This window comes from Mytilus californianus, unplaced genomic scaffold, assembly GCF_021869535.1.
Source record: "Mytilus californianus isolate M0D057914Y unplaced genomic scaffold, xbMytCali1.0.p SCAF_8, whole genome shotgun sequence".
In the NCBI taxonomy this organism is placed as follows: Eukaryota; Metazoa; Mollusca; class Bivalvia; order Mytilida; family Mytilidae; genus Mytilus; species Mytilus californianus.
Genome location: NW_026262734.1, coordinates 94,739,092 through 94,764,210, shown reverse-complemented (window position 1 = coordinate 94,764,210; position 25,119 = coordinate 94,739,092). Strand labels below are relative to the sequence as shown.

General features: G+C 31.1%; 1 protein-coding gene across 1 annotated transcript; it reads left to right on the top strand.

Moving 5' to 3' along the window:
• Positions 1-22: 22 nt before the first annotated feature.
• On the top strand, positions 23-24,775 carry LOC127713056 (lissencephaly-1 homolog). The gene is made up of 13 exons (XM_052219658.1): positions 23-127; positions 5,745-5,851; positions 6,760-6,838; positions 7,392-7,466; positions 9,301-9,507; positions 11,216-11,312; positions 12,184-12,258; positions 12,762-12,864; positions 13,781-13,877; positions 14,557-14,688; positions 17,306-17,416; positions 18,286-18,442; positions 20,840-24,775. The coding sequence occupies exons 2-13, from the start codon at positions 5,820-5,822 to the stop codon at positions 20,911-20,913; spliced, it is 1,239 nt and encodes a 412-aa protein (XP_052075618.1). The 5' UTR covers positions 23-127; positions 5,745-5,819; the 3' UTR covers positions 20,914-24,775.
• Positions 24,776-25,119: the final 344 nt, after the last annotated feature.

Below are 25,119 nucleotides of genomic sequence, written 5' to 3'. Positions count from 1 at the left end.
TACATCGACTTCCGTATGTTTTCCGTATGCGCATGCGTATTCATACAATTTTCGGACGAATTTACGTGTGGAGTCCTGCAAGTGATAATATTTTCGTTGATTTAAGACATATTCAAATGGTTTACAGGTAAAATTGAAGAGAGGAATAATGCATGACCTAGAAATTTTAGATTTAAATTGGAATAATTGCTGTTTTAGTGCGGTATTTTCAAAATGAATTGCAGACAGCTTCATAATGGCGGTCTGTGACATTATAAATCAATGAATGACTTCATGCAAAAATTAACATTTCATTAAATTTCAGACATACTTTCGTATGTCATATAACTTTTTACATGTAAGAGTATAACGTGTGTAAGTGTGAAATGATTTATGTTTTGACCTTTTATGCAAAGTTGGACATAAATTGACCATTATCTTTCTGGTGACAGTTTGACAGTTGTGGAGTGTATTTTTGCAACCCATCCCTCAGGCAGACAGCCAAAGTTATTCAAGATGTAATGCTTAATGAATGTGTCCAATTTTGTTGATGTAATTGAAAATGAGACTCATGCATTTCTGATAATCTCACATGATTATCAGTTGTTTTAGTGTTCATTTGTTTTGATTTTTTATTCTGATTATGATGCCAAAACTTAATTTTCATGTTTGTTCTGCTTGTCAACCACAATGTCAGGTGAATCTTTAGGCTTGCACCTTTCATTTTAATCCAGTTTTTACAGTCGGATATGTATTTTGATATAGCTATATATGATTTAAGAACAGTGAGAATGTTTGAATATCCTGTCCTGATCCTAAGGTTAACTTGACACTACTTGTCTCTTGAATCTTGATACTTCTTGTAATGGCACTATGTTGTTCAAAGCATTATTTCATGTGACGTAAGGTAAACTTGTTTAACATGTTTCGCACATGATCTAGATTTAGGGCTTGCCAGCTCTTGAAATCACCCTGTTCTTACAATATCATATGTTTCACCTACAGTATGAATGATACATGTACAATACTATAGTATATAGATAACATGAATAATATATTGAGATGTCCAATTTATAAAATTAACTTTAGGAGACCATACATGTATATAGAACAAGGACGCAAACAACTACATGTATGTAACTGTACAGCCTCCATAATATGTAACAATGCTGAAAACAGATACATTATATCTGTGGATTAAGGTCATAGCAGCTCCGGTTTTTGGATTTATTGTTTAAGTGTGTGTATGGATTTTGTGTCAAGAGTTTATACATCAAACAGTTTGGTTGGTACTGTTCACCTGAATAGGAGTTTGAATTTACATTGCAAAAAATCTTTTGAATTTCAGCAAATTCCTTTAGGGATTCGAAGATCAGAGGTGTTTTTGTTTTCAGTACAAATCCCTATGCAAAAATCATGACAATGTTGAGCTCTTTTTGGGGAAATATTTTCATGGATTTTTCTAGCATTCCACAGGGTTTGGTATTTGGACCCTTTCCCTATGGCACAACCCTTACATTTTTCCCAATTTCAGAAGGAAAAATTCACAAATGAGATTGTATGGACATCTGCCCGTTGAATGGAAAATTGTTAAATTACCTTTTCACCTATATTATTCATGATAGCGATACTCATTTTGTTCAACCTTTAGCTTTATGCCGAAAATCAATAACAATTAATGTGTGAAACCGAGTAAAATCATATCCGACTGACAAAATACAACTTTGACAAATGGCCGTTATATATAAACCAAAAATGTAGACAAATGCAAAATCGGATCAGATTCTGGAGGCGGATAAAGCTAAATTAATTCTGGGTTTATAATTCTGAAACTCGGAAGTTATTTTTATTCACAAATGTTCATGTCAAAATTCAATAAAATGTGACATTACTTTTTCTTTTTTTTATCTCTAAAACAATTTGATATCGGATGTTTTTATAATGTAAACACATAACTACAGATCTAGGATGTGATTTCTTCTCAATTTTAAAGGGACGGAAAAACCTGGAAGGGCAAAATGCAAGTGAATTTAGAAAAGTGTTAGCCAGCTTTGCCAATTAAGAAAAATCTTTTTTAGGCTATCCCTGATTTTATTATTTTTAACTTGCTGTCTTTGAAGGTGTAAAAAGACGATAAATTCTTATCACAAGTGCGCTTTAGCCCTTTCACCGATAGCCAGCCTGACAGAAGCTTCTCTGAGACGATGGCTTCTCTGGCTATTATGACACAAGTGGGAGATCTTCATATTAAATATCAATTAAAAATTGTCTGTAGTTATTTATGTCTTTATATTATTCACTTACACCATGGACACAGTTTTGTTAATGTTTTGATCATTTTTTCTTCATAAAAAATCAAAATTTGCAAATTTTCGACATTAGAGAGTTGAAATTCGACTTTTTGACCCAAAATCGTAATTTTTTAACCCAAAACAGCAATAGTTTAAAAAACTCAACAAGGTTGTACAAATTCCTTACACTGAACAATGTCCATTCCAAGTGTTTTTGTACATAAAAAGGCATTTTATGTCAAAAAAGTATACTAGTCTGGCTTCAATTCTTCCATATGCATATTCTTTCAAAAAAAATGTTTCCTTATTTCAAATTCTAGTAAAATTCGTAAATTTCATCTGATTTTGACACGGTTTTCAACAAACGGAAGCACCATGTTTACACTTTCATCCGGGTATTCAACAAGAAAGATAACTTGTGTTTCCAATGTTTTTAGCAGGAAATGTAAAAGAGGTATTCGGCTTCCGGTAAACCGGGACTGATCGGCAGCTGTCTGAAGAAAGGGTTAAGAGATACAGTATTTTGCCTCGTCAAGTTTAAAAACAAAAAGGACAGAAAAATAGAATTATAAATTGCAATCATGTAGTTTCTTACTAAAATATTTTCAATAAAAAAGATAATTTCTAATAAACTATACACACTAAAACTCACATGTGGTATATTTGTTGGGTTTTCCCAATTTCATTTAAAATCGTGTGAAAAATTCCCCAAACTGCCCAGGGTCCTTTTCAAAATGCCCAGAAAAAAACCCTGATTTAACAAGTTATCACACCTCAAATGAGTGAAATTTACTACAGCATTGTAAGATACAGGTGAAGCAGATTATCCCATTCAAATTTTGAAATACTTGGCGTTAATTAACAAGTTTAACCATAGTTTGCAGATCTACAAATGTATGTCCAATTTCAAAATAATTCTCAAGACCAGTAATATTCATGATATTGATCTTCCTTGTGTCATGATTTCGATGATTTCAAGAAAAGATTTTAGTCGTCAGTATTTATCATGTTTATGTTGATAACCATGATAACTGAATGTCAGCTTTCAGAATTTGAAACATTTATCCCGTTGAGAGGATAAGCTTAATGAATGACCCATGTGAGGAGCTCAAGGACTCTTAAGTATTTATAGGACTTCATGACAACTTGTCCCGACATGCCCGAGGGGCCAGATAATCTGCCTGCTAAAATTCTGGATCTGTATATGCAGTTGACGAAGGGAGACCGGATATGAAAATTCCACTTAACTATGATCTGATCTGTATAAAAATGATGTTTAAAATTAAATGTATGATGAAAAATTTCTCAGTTAAATCATGTCAATGGGCTATTGCATTTTAAAAAAAGGGAACATGTAGATAGAGTCCACTCCTGTATGAAATAAATCCATTATTCAGGATATTTATTTTCCCTAACCACAATATTCTACAATATACATGGTATCAAGAAGGCAACTTTTCCTTCTATTCCAAATTCTACTCAACTGTATCACTATATCATGTATGCAAGACTCGTAGTCTTATATGATCATTTACCAATTCAATATGTTAATTACTAATGTGTAGCAATATTGCTATACCTTAGTATTGCTGGACTATAGTTAATTTGATGAGATGATTATGTATTAATTCAAAGCTTAATAAAGTTTCAAATATCTCATATGCATGCATTCTTTATTAATAGAATGAGCTCCCAGTGGAAATCTATTCAATGTAGTTACAATGGCCATGGACTGGAATTGCAAATGTATTATTGATCTTGTAATAAATTGAAGTTAACCATGTTAACTGCAATGAACAATGATGAAAATCAATTAATTTGAAAATCAGTTAGGTAACTGAACAAGGAAATGTATCTTAATCCATGGACAAGGACTTTCTACTTAGGTATAAAGTATTTGGCAGTGTTCTCCCCAGGATTTTTGGATAGCACCAGGGTAACGCGTGTCAAAATGATTTGTACAATATGCTGTGTCGCGTTGCATTGCTTTTTTTTTCTTGTTAGTTTTTGTGTCATTACCTTTTTGTCTTTGTTTTGTTTACTGTGTTATGTAGACTTTGGGTCAAAAAATTACTGGTAAAAAAAGAAGTAAATCAATAAACAGTTTGTATACTTTAATTTCTTTTAAGAATAAATAAAAGAAAGCATTATTAGTCTTTAAACTTAAGTCACTTTTTATATTTTGATCAAGCCAATTTGTCCTGATACTTGTAGTTACACTACACTTTCCCCATTTTTGTTAGATTACACCATAACAATTAAATTTAAACAAGATTAAATTTTAATGCAGAACCTCTAGTAAATTAAAAACTATTTTCCATAGCTTTAGACATGATTCTTTTAAACAACAATACAATTATTATTAGAATCATTATTGTGTTACTTGGTAGATAGACATGTAGAGTAAATTTATATCATCTATATGTACACCCACATATCATATCAAGCTGAGTGCCAATCAGTGTTTAAAGACTGGAAAGACATCAGTGACCAATTTGAAAATACTACCTATTTATTATAATATGTCTGTGCATTAATAAAAGTATGATTATCAAAAATAATTTGCAATATATTTTTGTTGGTATGTTCAAAGAAATTTTTTATCCTTAAGGTAACATTCTTATATAATTTTGCATTCAATTTGTACTTTATTTCTATTTTCAATGATAGATGATATTTTAGGAGCAATTATTTGTAATAAGCTAATTCAGGGGAAGTAACTCCAACACGTTTAAAATACGCAAGTTATTTATAACCAAAGGCTGGAGTAATAGAGTTAATTAACAAATTTCTGCTTGTCCTTCACAAGTCTGATCATTAATTATGATCTCTTAATTAATTAAAACACAAAAGAATCATGTACATCGATTAAATCCAATCATCAAGGTTAACCTCAAAAGGTAAATCGATCACGTGGTGTAAACAATCAAGTTGTTCGAACTGGTTTGAACTGGTCAATTTTCATCTGAAATTTTATACCCCACGGAAAAGGTTTAACAAGTCGTTTAAAACTTTACCGATTTACGATTTTTTTACCGAAAATTTTGGCACCACGGAGAAAAATTATACATCGCGGCAAGAACGATACCACCACGGTAGAAAATTATACATCGCGGGCCCGCGGTCCTTTAAGGGCCTGGGGAGAACACTGATTTGGTGTTTACTTTGATACCAGTTATACATGGTATATAGAAAATTAAATATTTATTCGATTATGTATATACATGTAATAGGTAAAGGTAAAGTTTTATAAAAGATCAAACATGCTATAATTTTTTTTAGAATTTTAAAGATCAAATGGACATGATGGAGATTTGCTGACATAACAGATTTGTAGATTGATCAATTTGGCAGGTTGGAGTTATCAGTGTAGGGTGGGCTGGTGGAAATGGAATGATTGATAGAATTTCCCTTAGCTGTAGTTTATGTACAGAAGCATATTTTTCTTATTAATTTTATTAATTATTTTTCCAGATCAAAATAAGATGTTCTGACATTACCGTGACCAAAAGACAGTAGGGGAAAACGTTGAACTATCATTAAGCAACCATGGTTTTATCTCAAAGACAAAGGGAGGAATTGTAAGTAAGGTGTCTGTTATGAGATAATAGACCAATCTCAATTTTTTTATGAATGATTACACTGGTTCAAACATCAGCGACCCCTGTAAATGACGTCATTGAACAATCTGTTCTTACTGTGCAGTAATACATGTAACATAAGCATTGTGACATCGAAAAAGTACAGGAAAATGCACAAATTTGAATGTCATCTATTTGCAAGTAATCATGACATGAAAAAATAACTACACAACTGATCTTAGCTATAAACATGATAAATGCTAGTTTTCAAAGAAGTATTCAAAGTAACCAGCAAACCACGAAAAATTCTCTGTGAAGGTATTGAAAGTGATATTAAAATATTTATAGGAATAATAGACAATAATTCTTATATGATTTGCATATTAGGGAATACGGTGATATGATTGGTCAAGAGGACTTCCGGTAGTTGTTCTTGACGTTGTTTATTTTTCGATAGACGACGTTGACCGAACTTCTTTTTGTAACCAATGTAATCAAGATGGCAGGGATAATAACACAATTCGTCTCGACGTTAAAATTATTTATTTTCACTTCGCATTAATTGTTAAATTAAATAATAAACACAAAACATTCATTTGAATGATAATAAGAGTTTTTGTAGTTTATTTTTTATCAGATAGCAAATTTCAGGGAGTACATATTTTTGCGTTAACCAACAAATATTTTCAAACGGCAGGCCAATTCAATGACACACATATACAATTTACGTGTGATAGAGGTTATGAGTGTGGAAAAATAAATTCCTTATCTCCAGTTTTAAAGAATTATAAGGATTGAACGCCTTAAGGCATTTAATCCTATAATAGTTCAGATAATATAACATTTATTATGTCTGTATGTAAAAATAGCAAATTATGAACTTGTTCTCATATGCATGCTCTTTTCAGGAATCGTGCAATAGCAGATTATTTAGCATCAAATGGATACCTCAGTGCTTTGTCTGAATTTCAAAAGGAAACCAGCATGGTGAGTTGTATTTATGAATTATCATAATTCTGAAAAGGAGAGGGAGTTTCTCAGCTAAATTCTCATCATAGCCCTGAGATGTGATGAAGACAAGAAACTTCCTCCAGTGGGAAAGACCATAAATAATCTATTTATGCATGTTATAGCTACTTTCTTAGGCAATGTCATTTGATTCTCACTCTTCTCTTGTGAGTAAAACTATCTCAGTATAGAAGCTTGAGATGTATTATTACACAGAAAGATCAAAAGAAAACTTCAGCAAAAAGGGACAATACAATGTACATACATGTATGTGCAGTAAAGTTACAGATATGTAGTTTTCTATTTGTCCAATGAAACCTGAAATTGCCTGTAATCAGTTTATTTCTCGTTTCTCAATTTAAGCTTGTAAATAAATTTAGTTTTTTTGATGAATTAAGTGTCTCAACTATAAAAAAGATATTGCAAACATTCTAGTCTTTCATTTTCATGTAATGATAGCTCATGATTAAAATATCTTATTTCATATATGTAAAAACTTGGGTAAAATATTTAAATATTGTTTTATTTGCAGCCTGGTGAAGTGGATAAAAAATATGCAGGATTATTAGAGAAGAAATGGACCTCCGTTATAAGACTTCAAAAGAAAGTAAGAGTGATTTTCGCTCATTTCACAACATAAATAGAAGGAGATAAGGGATACAGATGAATAAAACATCAACCCTACGAAAAAACCCATAAAAATACATTAAGACAACTTGAGGTCAACATAACAATGGACAAAACAAAGTGTCTATACATTACAAACCATATAGTTTTCACAAACATAATTCATATATGTCCACCTTAGATCTTTTCTTCGATGACGTATCAACAAAATTATCAAAGTGCCAAAATATATAACTTGGATATCAGTGAGAAAGAAAATATCTTTGAAGTAAATTGTTTGCAGTAATTTCTTTGATTTCAAACAATAGTTAGCTGTCTTATGAAAACACAGATAGTCCTTTGGAATGAAAATAACACATAATAATATTTTATGTGCACTTTTCTGGATTTACCTTCATCAGGAACACTCAAAATTCCCAAAAATTTAAAGCCAAAGATCTATTAGGCTTCAAACATAGGGAGCAATATGACCAATTCATCTAAGGGCAACTTTGGAAAGGAGTATAACGCTGGATTCCTAGTCTAATGATATTATTTCTTTCATTCATCAGTCAAGGGTGTAACTTGAATAAGTTATTAGAGAAAAATAACATACCTGTGTTATTACGGATACTTTCTCTTAATCTGTAGTTACTAGTAACATATGTTTGTTATCAGTTAAATGTACCATAACATTTTTTATTTTCAGTGGGCACTTGGGAATTCTTGAAACTTGTGCAGTAACTTAATACATAACTTTGAAAACTAATTTTCCAATTCAATTAATACATTTTTGATCAACCATGGTAAATCAATGAGACAAGGCTTTTAAGTGATAACTTAGCTGTAATAACAAGGCTTAGTTATTACAGGCATTTAACTTATTACATGAGACACTTGGGAATGACTAGGAAGCTTGCGCAGAACCTCATTACATGCTCTTATCATTATGTATTACAATAAATTAAAATACATTGTGATATATGTAGGAGAAAAGGCTTTGAAGAGATGTAGAGAAGCTGTAATAACACCCTTTAGTTATTACAGGCATATTTTTTCTGTAATAACATGGGTGTGTTCTGCATGATTGGCAAACTATGGGCTGTTATATCTTTCTAAAGTTTAATATACATAAAGGCTGTTGTCTGCTCTATGGTCGGGTTGTTTTCTCTTTGACACATTCTCAATTTCCATTCTCAATTTTAATTATAATATCAATAGAACCAGTACACAATTTAACAAAATAAAGGATGTATAATGCCCCTTTGAAACATGTAACATACATATGTTATCACAGATTTTGATTTTTTAGCCCTCAATAACAAATGTATGTTATTTTTCTCTAATAACTTATTTAAGTTAGACCCTTGACTGTTCATAGACATTTTCTCTGGTTTGATGCTCAATGAATTTCCTAAAGGATATAAATTACATAGCACCAAATATTTCTGTTTATTCAAAATTATCTAAAGGTTTATTTGAAGCTTGACCTTTAAATAAAATCTGTGCTTATACAAATAGATAAACCATTTGCACTGTTTATGTTTTTTAAGCTGAAAAATAGAGTGCTTATTTTAAACCATTTATTTCTAATCATCAAACAGAAAAACCATGCATATACTGTAAGTTCAGAAATAATTGTGAATATTGCGACAGGATAAGTTATCGCAAAAATAAAAACTTACATTTTTAATTTGATAGCATTATTTGTATACTTCATTTTCCTGAATTCACAATAACTAATCTTGCATTTTTGTCCATTGTTCAACAGTAGTAATAATAAATGCTTGCAATCATTTCTGAATTTACAGTTCTATATTTCATCTATCACTTAGGTTATTGATCTGGAAGGTAAACTTTCCGAAGCCGAGAAAGAATTTAATGCAGGAGGACCCACACGAGACAAAAGGAGCCCAACGGAATGGATCCCTCGCCCACCAGAACGATATTCTCTCAGTGGACACAGAAGTCCTGTAACAAGAGTTATATTTCATCCAACTTTTAGTGTAATGGTGTCCGCTAGTGAGGATGCCACTATTAAGGTAAAGTGGTACTGAAGACAAACTTTTTTGTTGTACATGTAGGAGCTGTGTCCTCCTCAGGGCCTGAGAGCACCATTGTAGCTTTATTTTATTTTATGAATGTGAATTCATTATTATACTTCATGGATAAAGTGGTTTTAAAGTTAACCACAAATTTATGTGGCTGATATTAAAACTTTGGGAAAACCATGAAATCTTGTATCCATGAAAATATCGTTTTGCCTCAATCCAAAGTTTAAAAGTGGAACTATAATTTTAGGGAAATTGTGCTACATGTACTTGAAAGACTTGGGAAGACTACTAACTTGTTCAGATTATATGACTGCAAATATAAGATTAAGCAATTGTTTTCTGTCCATTTCAGGATATTTGAAGGAAATTCATTATGTGATCTATTAAGATTAGAGTGGATAAATTCAAAAGAACATTCTGTTCCAGTATGTTCTTTTTGAAGGGCCCAATTTGGTGGTGTTACATCTTACAAAATCTATCCAAATTATTTTGCAAAGAATTTCGCTCAAACTGGTTCTAGTGGCCGTCTTAAACTTGCAGTGATGTGAGCGTTTTTTTGCACTCTGTTGAAGTCCTCACTGTGACTTAGAGATGAAAAACAGCAATACAAGCATTGTTCCTTTGCTTTTTGTGTGTTTTTTGCTGTGCATGTACTGATTTTGTGTCATGGATGGATACCCCATATCCTTTGTTTTTCTATTCTACCAATCTAAAACGAATTTTGTATTTATAATAATTATAACTGTTTCGCTACAATAAATCACAGAATCATAATTTTGCTTTCCTTATTAACTAGTTGTAAACTAGTCATGTTAAAAATCTTGCTTAGCGAGTCTGTGTAGTTCAAAGCAGGCCTCATGTTTATATCACGTTATAAAAACCTAGATGTGGAATGATTGCAAAGGAGACAACTATCCAACCGACCAAACGATGAAGATTACTTACTTACTTAGGCCCTTGGCTCCTCCGGGGAGCATAGGCCATTGACAAACTCCCTCCATCTAACTCGATTTAGCGCCAGCTTTTCTAAAGTGTTCCAGTTGTATCCTTGCTGCTTTATTTCAATTTCTGTGTCCCTGCGCCAGGTGTTTCTTGGTTGTCCTCTGGTTTTTTTTCCCTGAGGGTTCCACTTAAGTGCCTGCCTTGTAATGCTGTTGTTGGTTTTCATTGATGAAGATGTAGGTCTTTAAAGGTCACAGTACAGCCTTCAACAATGAAAAAAAAACATACTGCATAGCTAGAATTTAAAGTCCCTAACATATAGATAAAATGTAAAACAATTCAAACGAGAAAACCAGTCATTGACTTTGTCTAGGAAAACAGCTATAAACAGATTATCAGTTGCAATGGTCTTTCAACCTCTAGGGTGTTCCCCATTTGAAACACCATCAATAATCTATAATTATCGCCCTGAATATGCGTTTAATTTGGCACTGAACATTAAATAGCCATCCATTATCATCATTCTTTATAAATACAGTGTAAAGGCAGTTGTTTAAAATTTATTAATGCAGTAATGCTACGATATACTTTGGTTTTGCAACTTGTCCGAAATTATTTTGCAAATTACAACTTTAAGTATAGACCTAGTTAGGCATTTACAAGTAGTCTGATTAATGTCCCAACTCCCAATATATATAGATTATTTATTGCCCTAGTATGTGTAAAAATCATTTAAAATTTTGCTTCATTACAGTTATGGGACTATGAGACCGGTGACTATGAGAGAACTTTGAAAGGCCATACAGATTCTGTACAAGACATAGCATTTGATAACACAGGAAAATACTTAGGTTAAAATATATATTTAAAAAATTGTAAAATATTGTTTTATTAACATTTTTTCAGTTAAAGCTGAAAACAATTAATGGCTTCATTTTCACACACTACCTTGTAATTAAAAAACAATCATCTCCTTGTTTTGTACACCTTGCTAATTACTTCAAAATTCTATAAGTTAAAGATAATTCTATCAGATATCAGTATTTGTGTTTTTGATTATATCTTAAGTATTTTCTTTATGACTCAGATTTCTTGCAAATACTCTCAAAAGCACTGCTTCGTTTTGAGATTTGGTGTACATATGTAGTTATGAACCACAACCTTTCCTATAAAAAGATATTTTTCTTCAAATTGTCTTAAAGATTTTAATGTGGATGAAATATCTGAATGGTTAGGGCTGATGCTCATGTCTAATTCCCCCTTTAACTATGTGAAAAATGGACAATTTAGGATTATTTTGGCATTTTTAGAGATATTATTCTTTTATTCTTCTTTCTTTATTATCTGAACAAGGGAGACAACTATTGTTTTTTTTTATTTCAGATACATGCTGCATATTTAAGACATGTTAGATGCAGTACAAGTCTTATTTTCTGATTATTGTATCATCAGCTTATCATATGATACTGTAGTCATCTATAGGATAAAATCTTATCGGATAAAGGGAAAAGTGAAAAATAAACTGTCAAATTGGACTACCAAAGGCTACTAACAATGACTAATGTTATGGATTTAAGAAATGACACTTGAAATGTATATTTTCAATAAATACTTTTTTTAATCCCATAGCATTGTTATTGTTACCTTAATTTGTTGTCACTTGTAAAACATTATGCTAAAATGACACCTAAATTTTTCATTGTTTATTTGTTTCTCTTACAGTATCATGCTCAGCCGACATGAAAATTAAGATATGGGACTTCACAACAGATTACGAATGTGTCAAAACATTATATGGTATGTATTAACAGCTATTGTCTTGCCTGTGCCTGTGACAATATGTGAATTTATATGTTTCATAATGCATTGAAATTTTGTAGTTTCATTTCAGATCATCGATATTTAGTCGTTTCACACTGATGCGGCAATTAAGCAGTTATCAATCAATAATACAATTGTTTCAGACAAGTTTCATTGGTTTGTTGGTCATTCACTATGGTAGAAGTTTTGTAGTATAATTGAAATGAGTTACATGATATTCACTGATGTTCAGTTGATCTTATTATATATTGTAAAATTTCAACATTTAGGCATTGCATTCGTATTTTTCAATTTTAACATTGTTGGAGTGGTACAATACTTATCTGTGACATTCTGGGAATGCGAAATTTCAGACTTTTTGAAAGTTTAAATATGTACATTAGAAAAATCAAAATTTTAAGACCTTATACTATTAATCAATTTAAACATATTTCATTTTAGTGGTCTATGTCTACTTAAAATAACATTTTATTTTTTAGGCCATGACCACAATATTTCCAGTTTAACATTTATGCCCAGTGGAGACTTCATAGTTTCGTGTTCCAGAGACAAAACAATCAAGATGTGGGAGATATCCTCAGGGTATGTTTTCATTTTAAGAAAAATTAGATTTTGTTTTTTGCACATGAAAACAACAATATTGTAAAACATGAAATGCTTTTTTCTTAAAAATTCTGATAGTTTAGCCAGTTTTTTCAAGGTAAAAGACATGCCAGTATAGGTTAGCCTATAAAACCGAACAATAGTGTAATAGCTTGTCATTAACCCACTGTCATGGTTTGCATCAGTATGCAAGACTATCATGACGTAGGATAGCTATAAAACACTATAAGATATACAGATATTTATATCAGGAGATAATGTTTCACTATTAAGATGTGGTGTGATTGCTATTGGGAATATAAGATAAATGCATAGACACCCTCTCTGTTACCACAACAATGAAACATGATTAAAAGTATCAGGAGATATTTGAAGAAGTATTCTGTTTGGTTTCACATGTATTATATATTGTCCCTGTCGTAACGCATTGCATGGGACATGGAAATACAGGGCGTCCGTCAGTCCGGTCTTGTTAGCGCTCTCACGTGTACAATTCTTGCCAGATTTTTATGAAATTTATATTATAGGTTTATATCATCAATGTACTTGAAGAGTTCAAAAATCAGTGCTGATCAATCATTTTTAAAAGAGTGATGCCCATTGAAAGTATTGATTATATGGAAAATTGCAATGTTATTGCTATCATGTGTTCAATTCTTGCCAGAATTTTATGAAACTTATATCATAGGTTTATATCAGCATGCCCCTTGGAAATATGAATTATAATGGAAATAACATTGCATTTGCTCTGAAGCCTTCATTTCTCTTAAGATATTAATAAAAAGTTTTAAAGAACAAAAAAAGTGCTTTTTTTAGTTATTGCCCTTGTACCTTGGATAGATAAAATATGTGCAATGCGGGGGACATTGGAACTCTTTTTCTTTTATATTATCAGGTACTGTGTGAAGACTTTTACTGGGCATAGAGAATGGGTGAGAATGGTACGAGTGTATCATGATGGATCCTTACTGGCTAGTTGTTCTAATGACCAGGTATGAATTTTTTTATGTTTGATATGGCTATATAACATAACCATGTACAGCTGCCATGTCTGCACCATTAGCCACTAGTCCAATGCCCCAGACTAGTAAGTATTTCCCAAACTGTTTAGACATATAAGAAAAGTGTTGGAATATTGGTCCTCAGGCTAGTACCTGGAAAAGATACAATATTTGGTTTTCTGTGTTAGTTTATCTTTGTTTTTTTTTACCATGTCTTTCTTTCGTTGAGTCATGATTTTTTTTTGTTCTTCTCTCCTTTATGTGTTTAGAATAGTAATAGATAATTAATTTAAAATATGTGCCTTGAAGAAGTTTTGATATTATTGCATCATGATACAATAGACATGAACTGAACAAATGCTTCTGAAAATGCAATAATAAAGTTCGATTTAGTTTGTTTTATACTGCAATGATTATTGACAGAATTAACTACTGATGTAGACATCTACATCTCTCTGTATCATATTATTCCTTAGTAAAAGTTTGACTTGTATTTGTGATCTGCATGTCAACCTTGATGCAGCAACCATGCTGAATTCCTGAAATAAAACAAAATGTATTCATTATATAATACAACAGTTAGTAGTTTAGTGAGATGAAAATCAGTATACCATTTAAAAAAGTTTATAAAACATATTTGATATATAAACACATGTTTATTTTGTTACAGACAGTACGTGTCTGGGTGACAGCAACCAAAGAATGTAAAGCCGAGTTACGAGAACATGAACATGTAGTGGAGTGTATAGCCTGGGCTCCTGAAACTGCACATCATGACATCAATGAAGCCGTTAACACAGATGTAAGTTCATCCATTGTATGCCATTAGATTGCCAATGTTTAACTCTATGATAGGATGAAGTCCTGTAATTTGATCATTTTCCACAAGATAAAACTTTTCATTCTGACAGCCATTATGAAAAAGAGTTGAAAACAAATTAGTTTTTTGTTTATTTTTCTTTCTAGATTAAGTCCTGATTATAAACAGTTTTTCTGCATTCAGTTTTGATGGAAAATAAAAATGGTTTTATTGAATATGGTAGATTTTGGTCTTCATATTTGATCTTTTAAGGCATAAAACCAAAATTTTAACTTGAAATTTGTTAAAATTCTAAACACAAAGAATTTATGAAATGGTTATTGGAATAAATGCCAATATTTAGACCCAGAACTTGATTTTTGTCTCGCTTGAAAGCGAGACATAGGGATTGCTTTTCTGGTGATGGCTGGGGTGGTGGCGTTAATAATTGTTAAGTTTTCTGCTGAAGTTAGTTTGATAGGAACTACTTGTGATAGATCTATGATATTTAATGTAAAGTTGCATTACTATCAGTACATCAACAGTTTGACGACTATTTCGAGGCCCTGCCCCCTAGGTCATGGTTGAGCAACTTTCAATTAACTAGCAATTTTCAATGAGACATATCTCTGTGTCAACAGTTTATTTGTAAAAATTCTAAAAATACATTAAGGTAGACCAGGTGTCTTTTCCTGAGCATCCCTTCTGGGCATGTTGCAAAAATACTTATTTGGTTTAAAATAATTTCCAAATATCATTCAGTACACAAAAAACATCTAAATTTAAAGATTAAACTATCAAAAAATTTAGTGTCATTAAGTGTATTTCAAATTTTCAGAAAAAAATACTTTTAAAATCAAGGGGAGGTAAATCTGAACCTGATAGGACAATTTGTGTATTTTGAATTTTTCAAGAAAATAAGGTCTGTGACCCCTTATTTTTTATTTGATATTTTGAAAGTATTAGTGAAAAGCAATTCTCTCATAGAATTTTAACCAATTCTTTCATTTATTGTTTCCTCAATAAAGAAAAAGTTTCCCCTGTATAACCCATATAAAATAACTCTGATTTCGTTAATTTCAATGTATTTTAAAGAAAAAACAAGGGTCATGAGTGACCTCCAGCAATTTAAATAAACAGAGAAAATTAGAAAAAAATAGAAAAATAAAAGACATAATGATAACTTTTATTACATCACAGTGATCTCATCATATTGTTAAAAAACAATGCATAAAACTTAATACTTATTGTTTTTATTTGTATGTCATTGCAAAATCTTCTACACTATGTTTTGATTTGTCTGAAATGGATGAAAACTCCACAGATATCATTCTTTCCATCAGCGATTTTGCTAGCGCTCGTCATTTTCGTCATTTACGAAACGGTTTTCAAAATGACGAAAGTATTTCAAATCAATTTCGTTACTTAAATTTATTTAAATGTTCATTTAGGTATCAATGATCTGTTGCCTTCAATGCAAACTCTGGCAAATCCAACAAATATCCACCAATACACATTTTTTCCTTCTATTCACAAAAATTGGTACAAATGAAATAAATGACTCTGCAGTAATTGTTAGGGCCCCGCCGAATGGCGGACGCCCTATAGTGATCAGTCCGTCCGTCCGTCTGTCAAATTGTGTCCGCTCTATATCTAGAGAACCGTTATGATTTCAAAGTTTATACTTGACATGTATATTAACCAACACCAGAGGGTGTGTCATAATGTATGTACAACTTCCTAGGTCAAAGGTCAAGGTAAAAAACTTTGGTTTTAGTTGACAACCCCATGTCCTATGCTAAAGATCTTGTCCACTCTATATCTTGAGAACCGTTATGATTTCAAAGTTTATACTTGACATGTATATAAACCAACACCAGAGGGTGTGTCATAATGTATGTACAACTTCCTAGGTCAAAGGTCAAGGTCAAAAACTTTGGTTTTAGTTGACAACCCCATGTCCAATGGTAAAGATCGTGTCCACTCTATATCTTTTGAACCGTTATGATTTCAATGTTTATACTTGACATGTATATAAACCAACACCAGAGGGTGTGTCATAATGTATGTACAACTTCCTAGGTCAAAGGTCAAGGTCAAAAACTGGTTTCAGTTGACAATCCCATGTCCTATGGTAAAGATCGTGTCCGCACTGTATCTTGAGAACCGTTATGATTTCAATGTTTATACTTGACATGTATATAAACCAACACCAGAGGGTGTGTCATAATGTATGTACAACTTCCTAGGTCAAAGGTCAAGGTCAAAAACTTTGGTTTTAGTTGACAACCCCATGTCCTATGGTAAAGATCGTGTCCGCTCTATATCTTGAGAACCGTTATGATTTCAATGTTTATACTTGACATGTATATAAACCAACACCAGAGGGTGTGTCTTAATTTATGTACAACTTCCTAGGTCAAAGGTCAAGGTCATAAACTTTGGTTTCAGTTGACAACCCCATTTCAATGATAAAGATACAAATTTTTTACCACACATTATTCACAGCGGGGCCCACAAAGATGGCTCCCATCTCAATGATATCTAGTTATTATTGTTATTGTATACACATCAAGAAATTTCTCATCAGTAATATAATTAAAAATTGATGCTTTTTCAGTCCAAAAAAGGCAAAGGAAATATGAGAAGTGGACCATTCTTGATTTCAGGATCAAGAGATAAGACTATCAAGATGTGGGACATAAGTGTAGGACTATGTCTGTTTACATTGGTAAGTATAGTAAGAATCCCATTTATATTTGTTTGTTTGTTTTGATATGATAAACAACGTTTTCATTATATTCTTAATTTTCACGGAAATCAGTAATAAATATTTTGTCAAGAACTGTCAAAAGCTTTTATGATTCTGTTAAATGAAGTTCACTTTGCTGTTGTTTATTTTTAAATGACCAGAAGAAGCTTGTGCTGTACTAATGATATGAGCTTTATGTTAGAGATGAAGTCAAGTTCTTGGATCACTGTGATAATGAGGCCTTAATTTATTTAGTACTTGTCAAGTGAAATATAGAAAGCCTGGTCAAGTTCATGAACACACTTCACAAAGTTCAACTGGTTCTTATATTGTTGATTTTTCCTGAATCATATATCCATTAAATATTTACGATATAAGGTTCAACTACAGTCAGAAATCTTTATCTCAAATGATGATATGTCGATACTAATGATAACACTTTTTTTTTTAAGAATCGGACCAAAAGAATACAAAAATGACAAATGATAAAAAACCAATTAACATAATTGAGCAGTAAATGATGTATTCTTACATCATGTACATTCATTTCACATTAATCTGACAATTGAAAACACTTCATAGACTGGGACATTTCAGTATAAATTTCCATCAGTTGTAATCTTAACCTGTTTGTAAAATTAGTCCATATTTTTTTCTTCTGTGATTTATGGATATGATTTACTGTTAACTATTTTTTTTGTAAACTGCATCAACTGTTTTTTCTGCTTCTAAAATAGTTATATATGAAAAAATAGCCTGTGTTTAGGAGTGCTGTAAAGTTTTAAATGTTTATTTAAGTACAGTTAATTTTGTTATCCCATACTTCCATACTTTTACTACTTTTACAGATAGGACATGACAATTGGGTAAGAGGACTGATATTCCACCCTGGAGGGAAATATATTCTTAGTGCTTCTGATGACAAGACATTACGCGTGTGGGACATCAAAAACAGAAGGAATCACAAAACACTGGAAGCTCACACACACTTCGTTACATCCATAGGTATGATCATAATGCATTTTTAAGCTAACACACACTTAATTACATTTCCAAATAAGTTCATAAAATACAGGAAGGTGGCACACACTTGATTTAATCTCCAAGTAAGTTCACAAAACACAGGAAGTTCACACACACTTGATTTAATCCCCAAGAAAGTTCACAAAGCACAGGAAGCTTACACCCACTTAGTTTAATCCCCAAGTAAGTTCACAAAACACAGGAAGCTCACACACACTTGATTTAATCCCCAAGTAAGTTCACAAAACAGGTAGCTCACACACACTTGATTTAATCCCCAAGTAAGTTCACAAAACTACAGGAAAGTCACAAACACACTTGATTTAATCCCCAAGTAAGTTCACAAAACACAGGAAAGTCACGAACACTTGATTTAATCCCCAAGTAAGTTCACAAAACACAGGAAAGTCACATACACTTGATTAAATCCCCAAGTAAGTTCACAAAACACACTAAGCTCATTCACACCTCATTATTTCTCAAGATAAGTATTCAATTAAAGGATGTCAAAACAAAGAATACTCTTACACTTTATTATTGTCACAAAACATAAAAAGTATTCACTTCATCAACATCTATAGTGAAGTACACAGCAATCAGTAAAGATTAACAAGACACTTGAAGTGCTCACCTTTTAAATTTCTAGCTAAGAAAAAGGTTTAGAGAGTCCGATTTAGAAAGAAATTGATGCAGACAGATATTAAAGTATGACGTTGCTACCTGGTACCGGAAGTCATTGCCTAATATTTTCGAGTATCAATTCCTGTCCATCATCTAGAAAAATGTTAAGCAGCAAGATCAAAGTTAAAATGAAAAAAATGCTGATAACTTCTTACCATTTGAAATAAAAGGAATTACTCAGTTTATATTTTTATACGCCCGTCAAATTTTTGACAAGACGTATTATGGTATACAAATGTCCGGCGTCCGTCCGTCTGTCTGTCCGTCTGTCTGTCCGGCGTAAACATGTCGCACCGTAACTTGAAAATGACTTATCCAAATTTCATGAAACTAAACATAGTTGTTTCTTATGATGGTCAAACGATCCGTATACTTTTTTGTGAAAATAAGATTAAAACTTTTTGAGTTACGGGACTTAGTAACTAAAACAGGTGTGTTTTTTTTTTCACATGTCGCGCCGTATCTCAAAAACAATTTATGATTATTGCTTAAAACTTTACACACTTCTTAGATATATTAACCTTAAGATCTGTATACTCTTTGGTGATGATTCAAAATTTTATTTTTGAGTTATTGAGTATTTTGTAAAAAAAGGGGGAGGGGTTTTTCACATGTCGCGCCGTATCTCAAAAACGATTTATGATTATTGCTTAAAATTTTACACACTTCTTAGTTATATTAATCTAAAGATCTGAATCCTTTTCAGTTTTGATTAAAAATTTTATTTTTGAGATATTGATATTTTTTTGTTTTTAAAAGGGGGGGGTTTTCACATGTCGCACCGTATCTCAAAAACGATTTATGATTATTGCTTAAAATTTTACAAACTTCTTAGTTATATTAATCTAAAGATCTGTATACTTTTTGGTTTTGATTCAAAATTTTATTTTAGAGATATTGAGTTTTTTGTAAAAAAAAAAAGGGGGTTTTCACATGTCACGCCGTATGTCAGAAACTATTTATGTTTATTGCATAAAAATTCACACACAAGCGACGGGCGTAACATGTGCTCATGGCGCAGCTGTTTATTATTGTATTTTATACAATTTAGATTAAAATGATATAATAATTTTCTATACAATAATCTGTTGTTACAATACACTGTGGATTCATTTATTTTGGTGGGTACCAATCTTCATGGGTTGAGGAAAACTTGCGTTTTCATGGATATTTGATTTCGTTGTTTTGCGAAAGGGTGCATAAAGGCCTATAGAAATTTGAATTTCATTGAACATTTAAACTCATGGTTCACCTTTGCCCAGGAAATTCACAAAAATTGGTATCCAATGTATAATATGAATCCACAGCACGTATGAAAACAAAACAATGCAAATATGTTAGACAAATTAAGTGTGCACACTTTGTAATGATTTATTTTTGTATATATATATGGTTTCAATAGATTTCACAAACATTGGAAGATATAAGAAAAAATATTTCTGAACAATAAAGTCATACCAGAAATAACTGGAAAAAATTAATAATTGGTGGGTTCAATAATTGAAAACTTTATTCTGTCAGTAGTTAGGGTTTAGGCAATGCTTTAAGATCATTAGACAGTAAATTATGATACTTTCTTTATCAATTTATTATGCTTGAAGAATTTTTCATATGATCAGTACACTGAATCAAATATTTTATTTGAAAATTGCAAGTTTTTTTCTTACAGATTATATAATTTTGTTTATATCTTTCCAGACATGCACAAATCATCTCCATATGTGATTACTGGTTCAGTAGACCAAAGTGTCAAAGTATGGGAATGTCGTTAACGTCACCAATATTTAGTCTACAAATTTTAGAGACAACACCAATTAACCAGCTGTTCCACTCGGGCACTAAACGTGCCAATTATTATGTGATGTTTGTGAAGTTACAGCTCTGCGTTGTTTTCATGAAACATTAACCAATTGATGTGTCGTTGCTAACTTATTTCATCTTGACATTGCTGACATGTTTACCAGCTCGTGCAGACATGGTTTTCTGCAGTGCAATCATCCAAATGTATTACTGTTGATCAGAATGCATTCTTCACTTTAAATGCTCGCTTCCAGTGCAAGTGTTGTCTTTTAAAAACTATTGAATTATATGAATGATTACATAAATTCAATTAATGGTTGCTGTGGAGATGTACAAAAATGGCAACTGATGGAATGGACAGAAATTTGCAGTTGCTAAAGGCACATATTCAGACAAGAAATAGTATAAGATGCATATTTATTTAGAATATTTTTTTTAATTAATCAATTTGATTCAATAGAATTTTAATGTATAATTATTATAGATGTTGGTCACAGGTTAAATTATATCTATATTCTTGATCATAGAGCTTGGGTTGGATGGAATGCACATTTGGGAAATATACATTACATACTTTTTAACTATACTTGAATGAACATGGAATTCTCTAATTTCATAGTTCTTATATAATAGAAGCACCAGTGGCAAAGCAGTTTATAGTAACAAAAGAATGATTGAAGTGGTTGACATCATACATGTTCATGATGGCAGATGTCATGAATAGTAAAAGTTAAAATATAAACCGAGTTATTTTTCTCTTTATAAGACAAAAACTAAATAATTCAGATAATGTGATTGATAATGATATCAATTTTGACATCAGTTCAGTTAAAGAAGAAATATCAATGACAGTGATACTTCACATATTTGACTTGATAAGTACAAATTGATCAATTTGTTTTATTCTGTAAAATTATCGAAATTTTAAATCCAAGAATCCACAAGTAGATTTATTTTCGAAACACTGAGGTCTCATGCATAATGCTCCATCTTTCACCTTTTCTTGTACTGTCTTTCTTACTTTTTTTATTTAGTCATAAGCACTGCCTTCTATTATAACATATTCTGTGTTAATACTTTGTAAAAAGACCAGACATTCATTTAAAATTGTTTGTGTTTGTTCACATTAAAATTGAAATTAAAATGGAATCACATTTTGTTGTATTAAACTATAAATCAGATAAAATTGTTTTGAAATATATAAATTAAAAGGTTATTATTGAATTTCAGGTATTGTGAAGTATTACAGATACACTTGTGATATAATACACACAAAATTGCAATCTATTTATAGCTTTTGAAGAGTTTAAAATGTATCAGACTGATGATCCTGTGATGGTTATTTTGTTCAAGGATTGTTCTAAATGTAAAGTCAATTCTGATGTGTTCACTTCTGATGAGAAAACTATTTTTTTTTAATCTTGAAAAATCTACAGTGTATGCAATAATTAACATGCAAATGGAAGTCAACATGGAATGGGATATCATGCTGTTGAATATTTTTGTTAATGCATCCATAGTCAACACAAACTTGCCATTTCACATATTATGTTGTAGTTATTATATCAATATTAATTTATTATTTTGTTTTCACTGTTATTTCAGAGTATTTTCATAACTGAACTCTTGATATTAATATTCGATATTGAACTGTGAACCTAGAAAAAAAAAATTCTTGAATTTTCTTTCTGATCACAGTTCAATAATATTGTGTATCACAATAGCATAATGGAAGACTTTCTGCATACTTTTGCTCACAGTATCACATAAACCTTTAAAATATACTGTGTATACCTGAATGATATTAATAATGATTTTGTTCATTTACATAGCAAAACATTTACTAGTTTACAAAGTTCATAAAGATAAGTATTTGTTTTGCTATGATGTGTTAAAACTTTTTTCCTTATGTTTTAAATAAATTTTATTTTGTTGTTTATAAAATGAAAATCTATGAATTGTTGGTTATAAAAATTAACAAAACAACAAACTTATCAATTCTCAATATTTTTGGCAGGTTGCATTTATGATTGAATCTCAGGTTGAAAAAAAGTTTTCATTTTTGTGCAATTTGGGTTGTTAATTTATGATTTGATTCCCTTAGAATAGTAAAAATGTATAAGACGATTTTTTTTTAAACCACCAGGTTTACACATTTACAAGCTGTTCTGTGATATTACTTTCTAATCTCATCAGATTTGTTGATTTCATTTTTCCCCATTAACAAATTATACACGTAGTGCTATTTGAAGACAAAGGATTTTCTAGTCAAATAGTCCCCCATTACTAATTATGTTTTTTTGCAGCCTAGCTGCTTGTTTTAATTATGCATTGATAAAACCACAATGTGCCAAGAACCATTTTAATGTTGTTCAACCATTTGTTATATAATAAAATGTTTCTATTTGTCAGAAATATTTTCTGCCGATTCTTTTGTGTTGTGACTATTCCTGCATATCTCTATGAAGTCCATGTAGGTCATCTTATTACTCGAAAATCTTGTGCGTAAATTCAACAGGTCATATAACAAGACAGATCCCAAATGGCGCCCATTTTACCATGACAAATGATTACTTATTTCAACTAAAGATTCATCAAATGCTATCTCCAAAATGAAAGAGACAAATAATTTTCATATGATTAATGATAAAATCAAAAATCAATATTTTGTACACTGTTGTATATCATTGTTGGAAGATGAAAGAGTAATTTTGACTGAATGTAGTTCAAATGTATTTGTTTACATTAATTAGTACCAAATAAATTTTTGAAAAAAGAATGTTCTTATATTGTAAAGGCATCATGATGCAAGTTTCGAAAAGGGAGGTTCATGTCTCTCTTTAACATCATTGAACCATGATGCCAGATTCAATATAAGGGCACACAAACTGTTTTGAACAGATCAAGAAAATGGTGTATTCTCAGAACATCTTAATACCATTGTTAAAATTATAACTTCCTGGTTTTATTGTTCATTTTACATGGAAAAAACTTGATGCCAAATTTTCAGTAATTATAAAAGTCTTGTTTTTATTTCGATTCACTTGAGTATGCTGTAAACATTCAAATTACAGAAAACTTCAGTAGATTATTTCTCATTAAATGTGAGAGCACAGAAAGTGGATGTATGAAATTGCTTGAAAATTGGCATGTATATAATTTGCAGAAAAACCCTTCTTTTCACTTTTATCTATCAATTCCATAAGCTATTTTATGGTATATGATAGAACCGAAAACAGGGAGTTTTCTTGCAAGGTGTAAACATTTCTATTCACACTTTATAAAGAATAATAGATGTTTAAAAAAAAAAAACAACATGCATATTGTTCATTATTAGATTTAAAAAAAAGTTGTAAAAAAATATTAAAAAAAATTGTTGAAAAAATACATTGAAAATAAAGTGTGTAAAATTGATTGCTATAAATAGCTAATTTATGCATGTATTTTTGTAAGTGCTATAGTGGGATAAAGGAAGGAGATAAATCATATAGTATTATTAGTCATTGACCAAAGATAAACAAGCTGTATCAGGTCAGGGAAGTTGTTCGATAAATCGGCTTAAATGTCAACTTGAGTAGGTTATCTACCCTTTAAAATTTGCAGGATGATTATTTCCTTTTACCAGGGATAAAAGCATTTAATAAAAGCAAACTATCTTCCAAATGATTAAGCCTGCTATGTTATTAGAATACAAAATCATTCCTTAAATGGCATTGAAGCAGCTTGTCTGTCTTTCATCATCAGAAAGGCTTGTGTATCTTCGTAGCTTTGTTTCAAAGATTTTAAATTTGATCTGATTGTTATGTCTGTCAAATAAATAATATATCCATCAGATTTAGCTGTTGATTGTATTCCTTACCATCTTGCATTTATTGGAAAAGATTCAGTTGTCAATCTTATGCCTTGCAGCTTTTTAATATACTGTGGATTCATTTATCTTTTCTTGTGTACCAATTTTTGTTGAATAAGGAAAAATTGTATTTTAGTTTATCAGATTTCACAGTTTTGATAAGGTTTACATATAGCCTATAGAAAACTTTTATTCGTTGAATGTTTCATGATTCCTAATAACAGAATATCAACAAAAAATGGTATCCCATGAATAATGATAAATCCAAAGTATTGCAAACATAGAATTAGAAAAAAAAATCAATTTTTTATAGCATTATTACAGCTGT

Coding starts and splice junctions, on each gene's coding strand:
- LOC127713056 (XM_052219658.1), top strand. CDS start 5,820: ATGGTTTTATCTCAAAGACAAAGGGAGGAATT. Junction 12,259..12,761: donor ATGTGTCAAAACATTATATG/GTATGTATTAAC, acceptor TTTATTTTTTAG/GCCATGACCACAATATTTCC. Junction 12,865..13,780: donor ATGTGGGAGATATCCTCAGG/GTATGTTTTCAT, acceptor TTATATTATCAG/GTACTGTGTGAAGACTTTTA.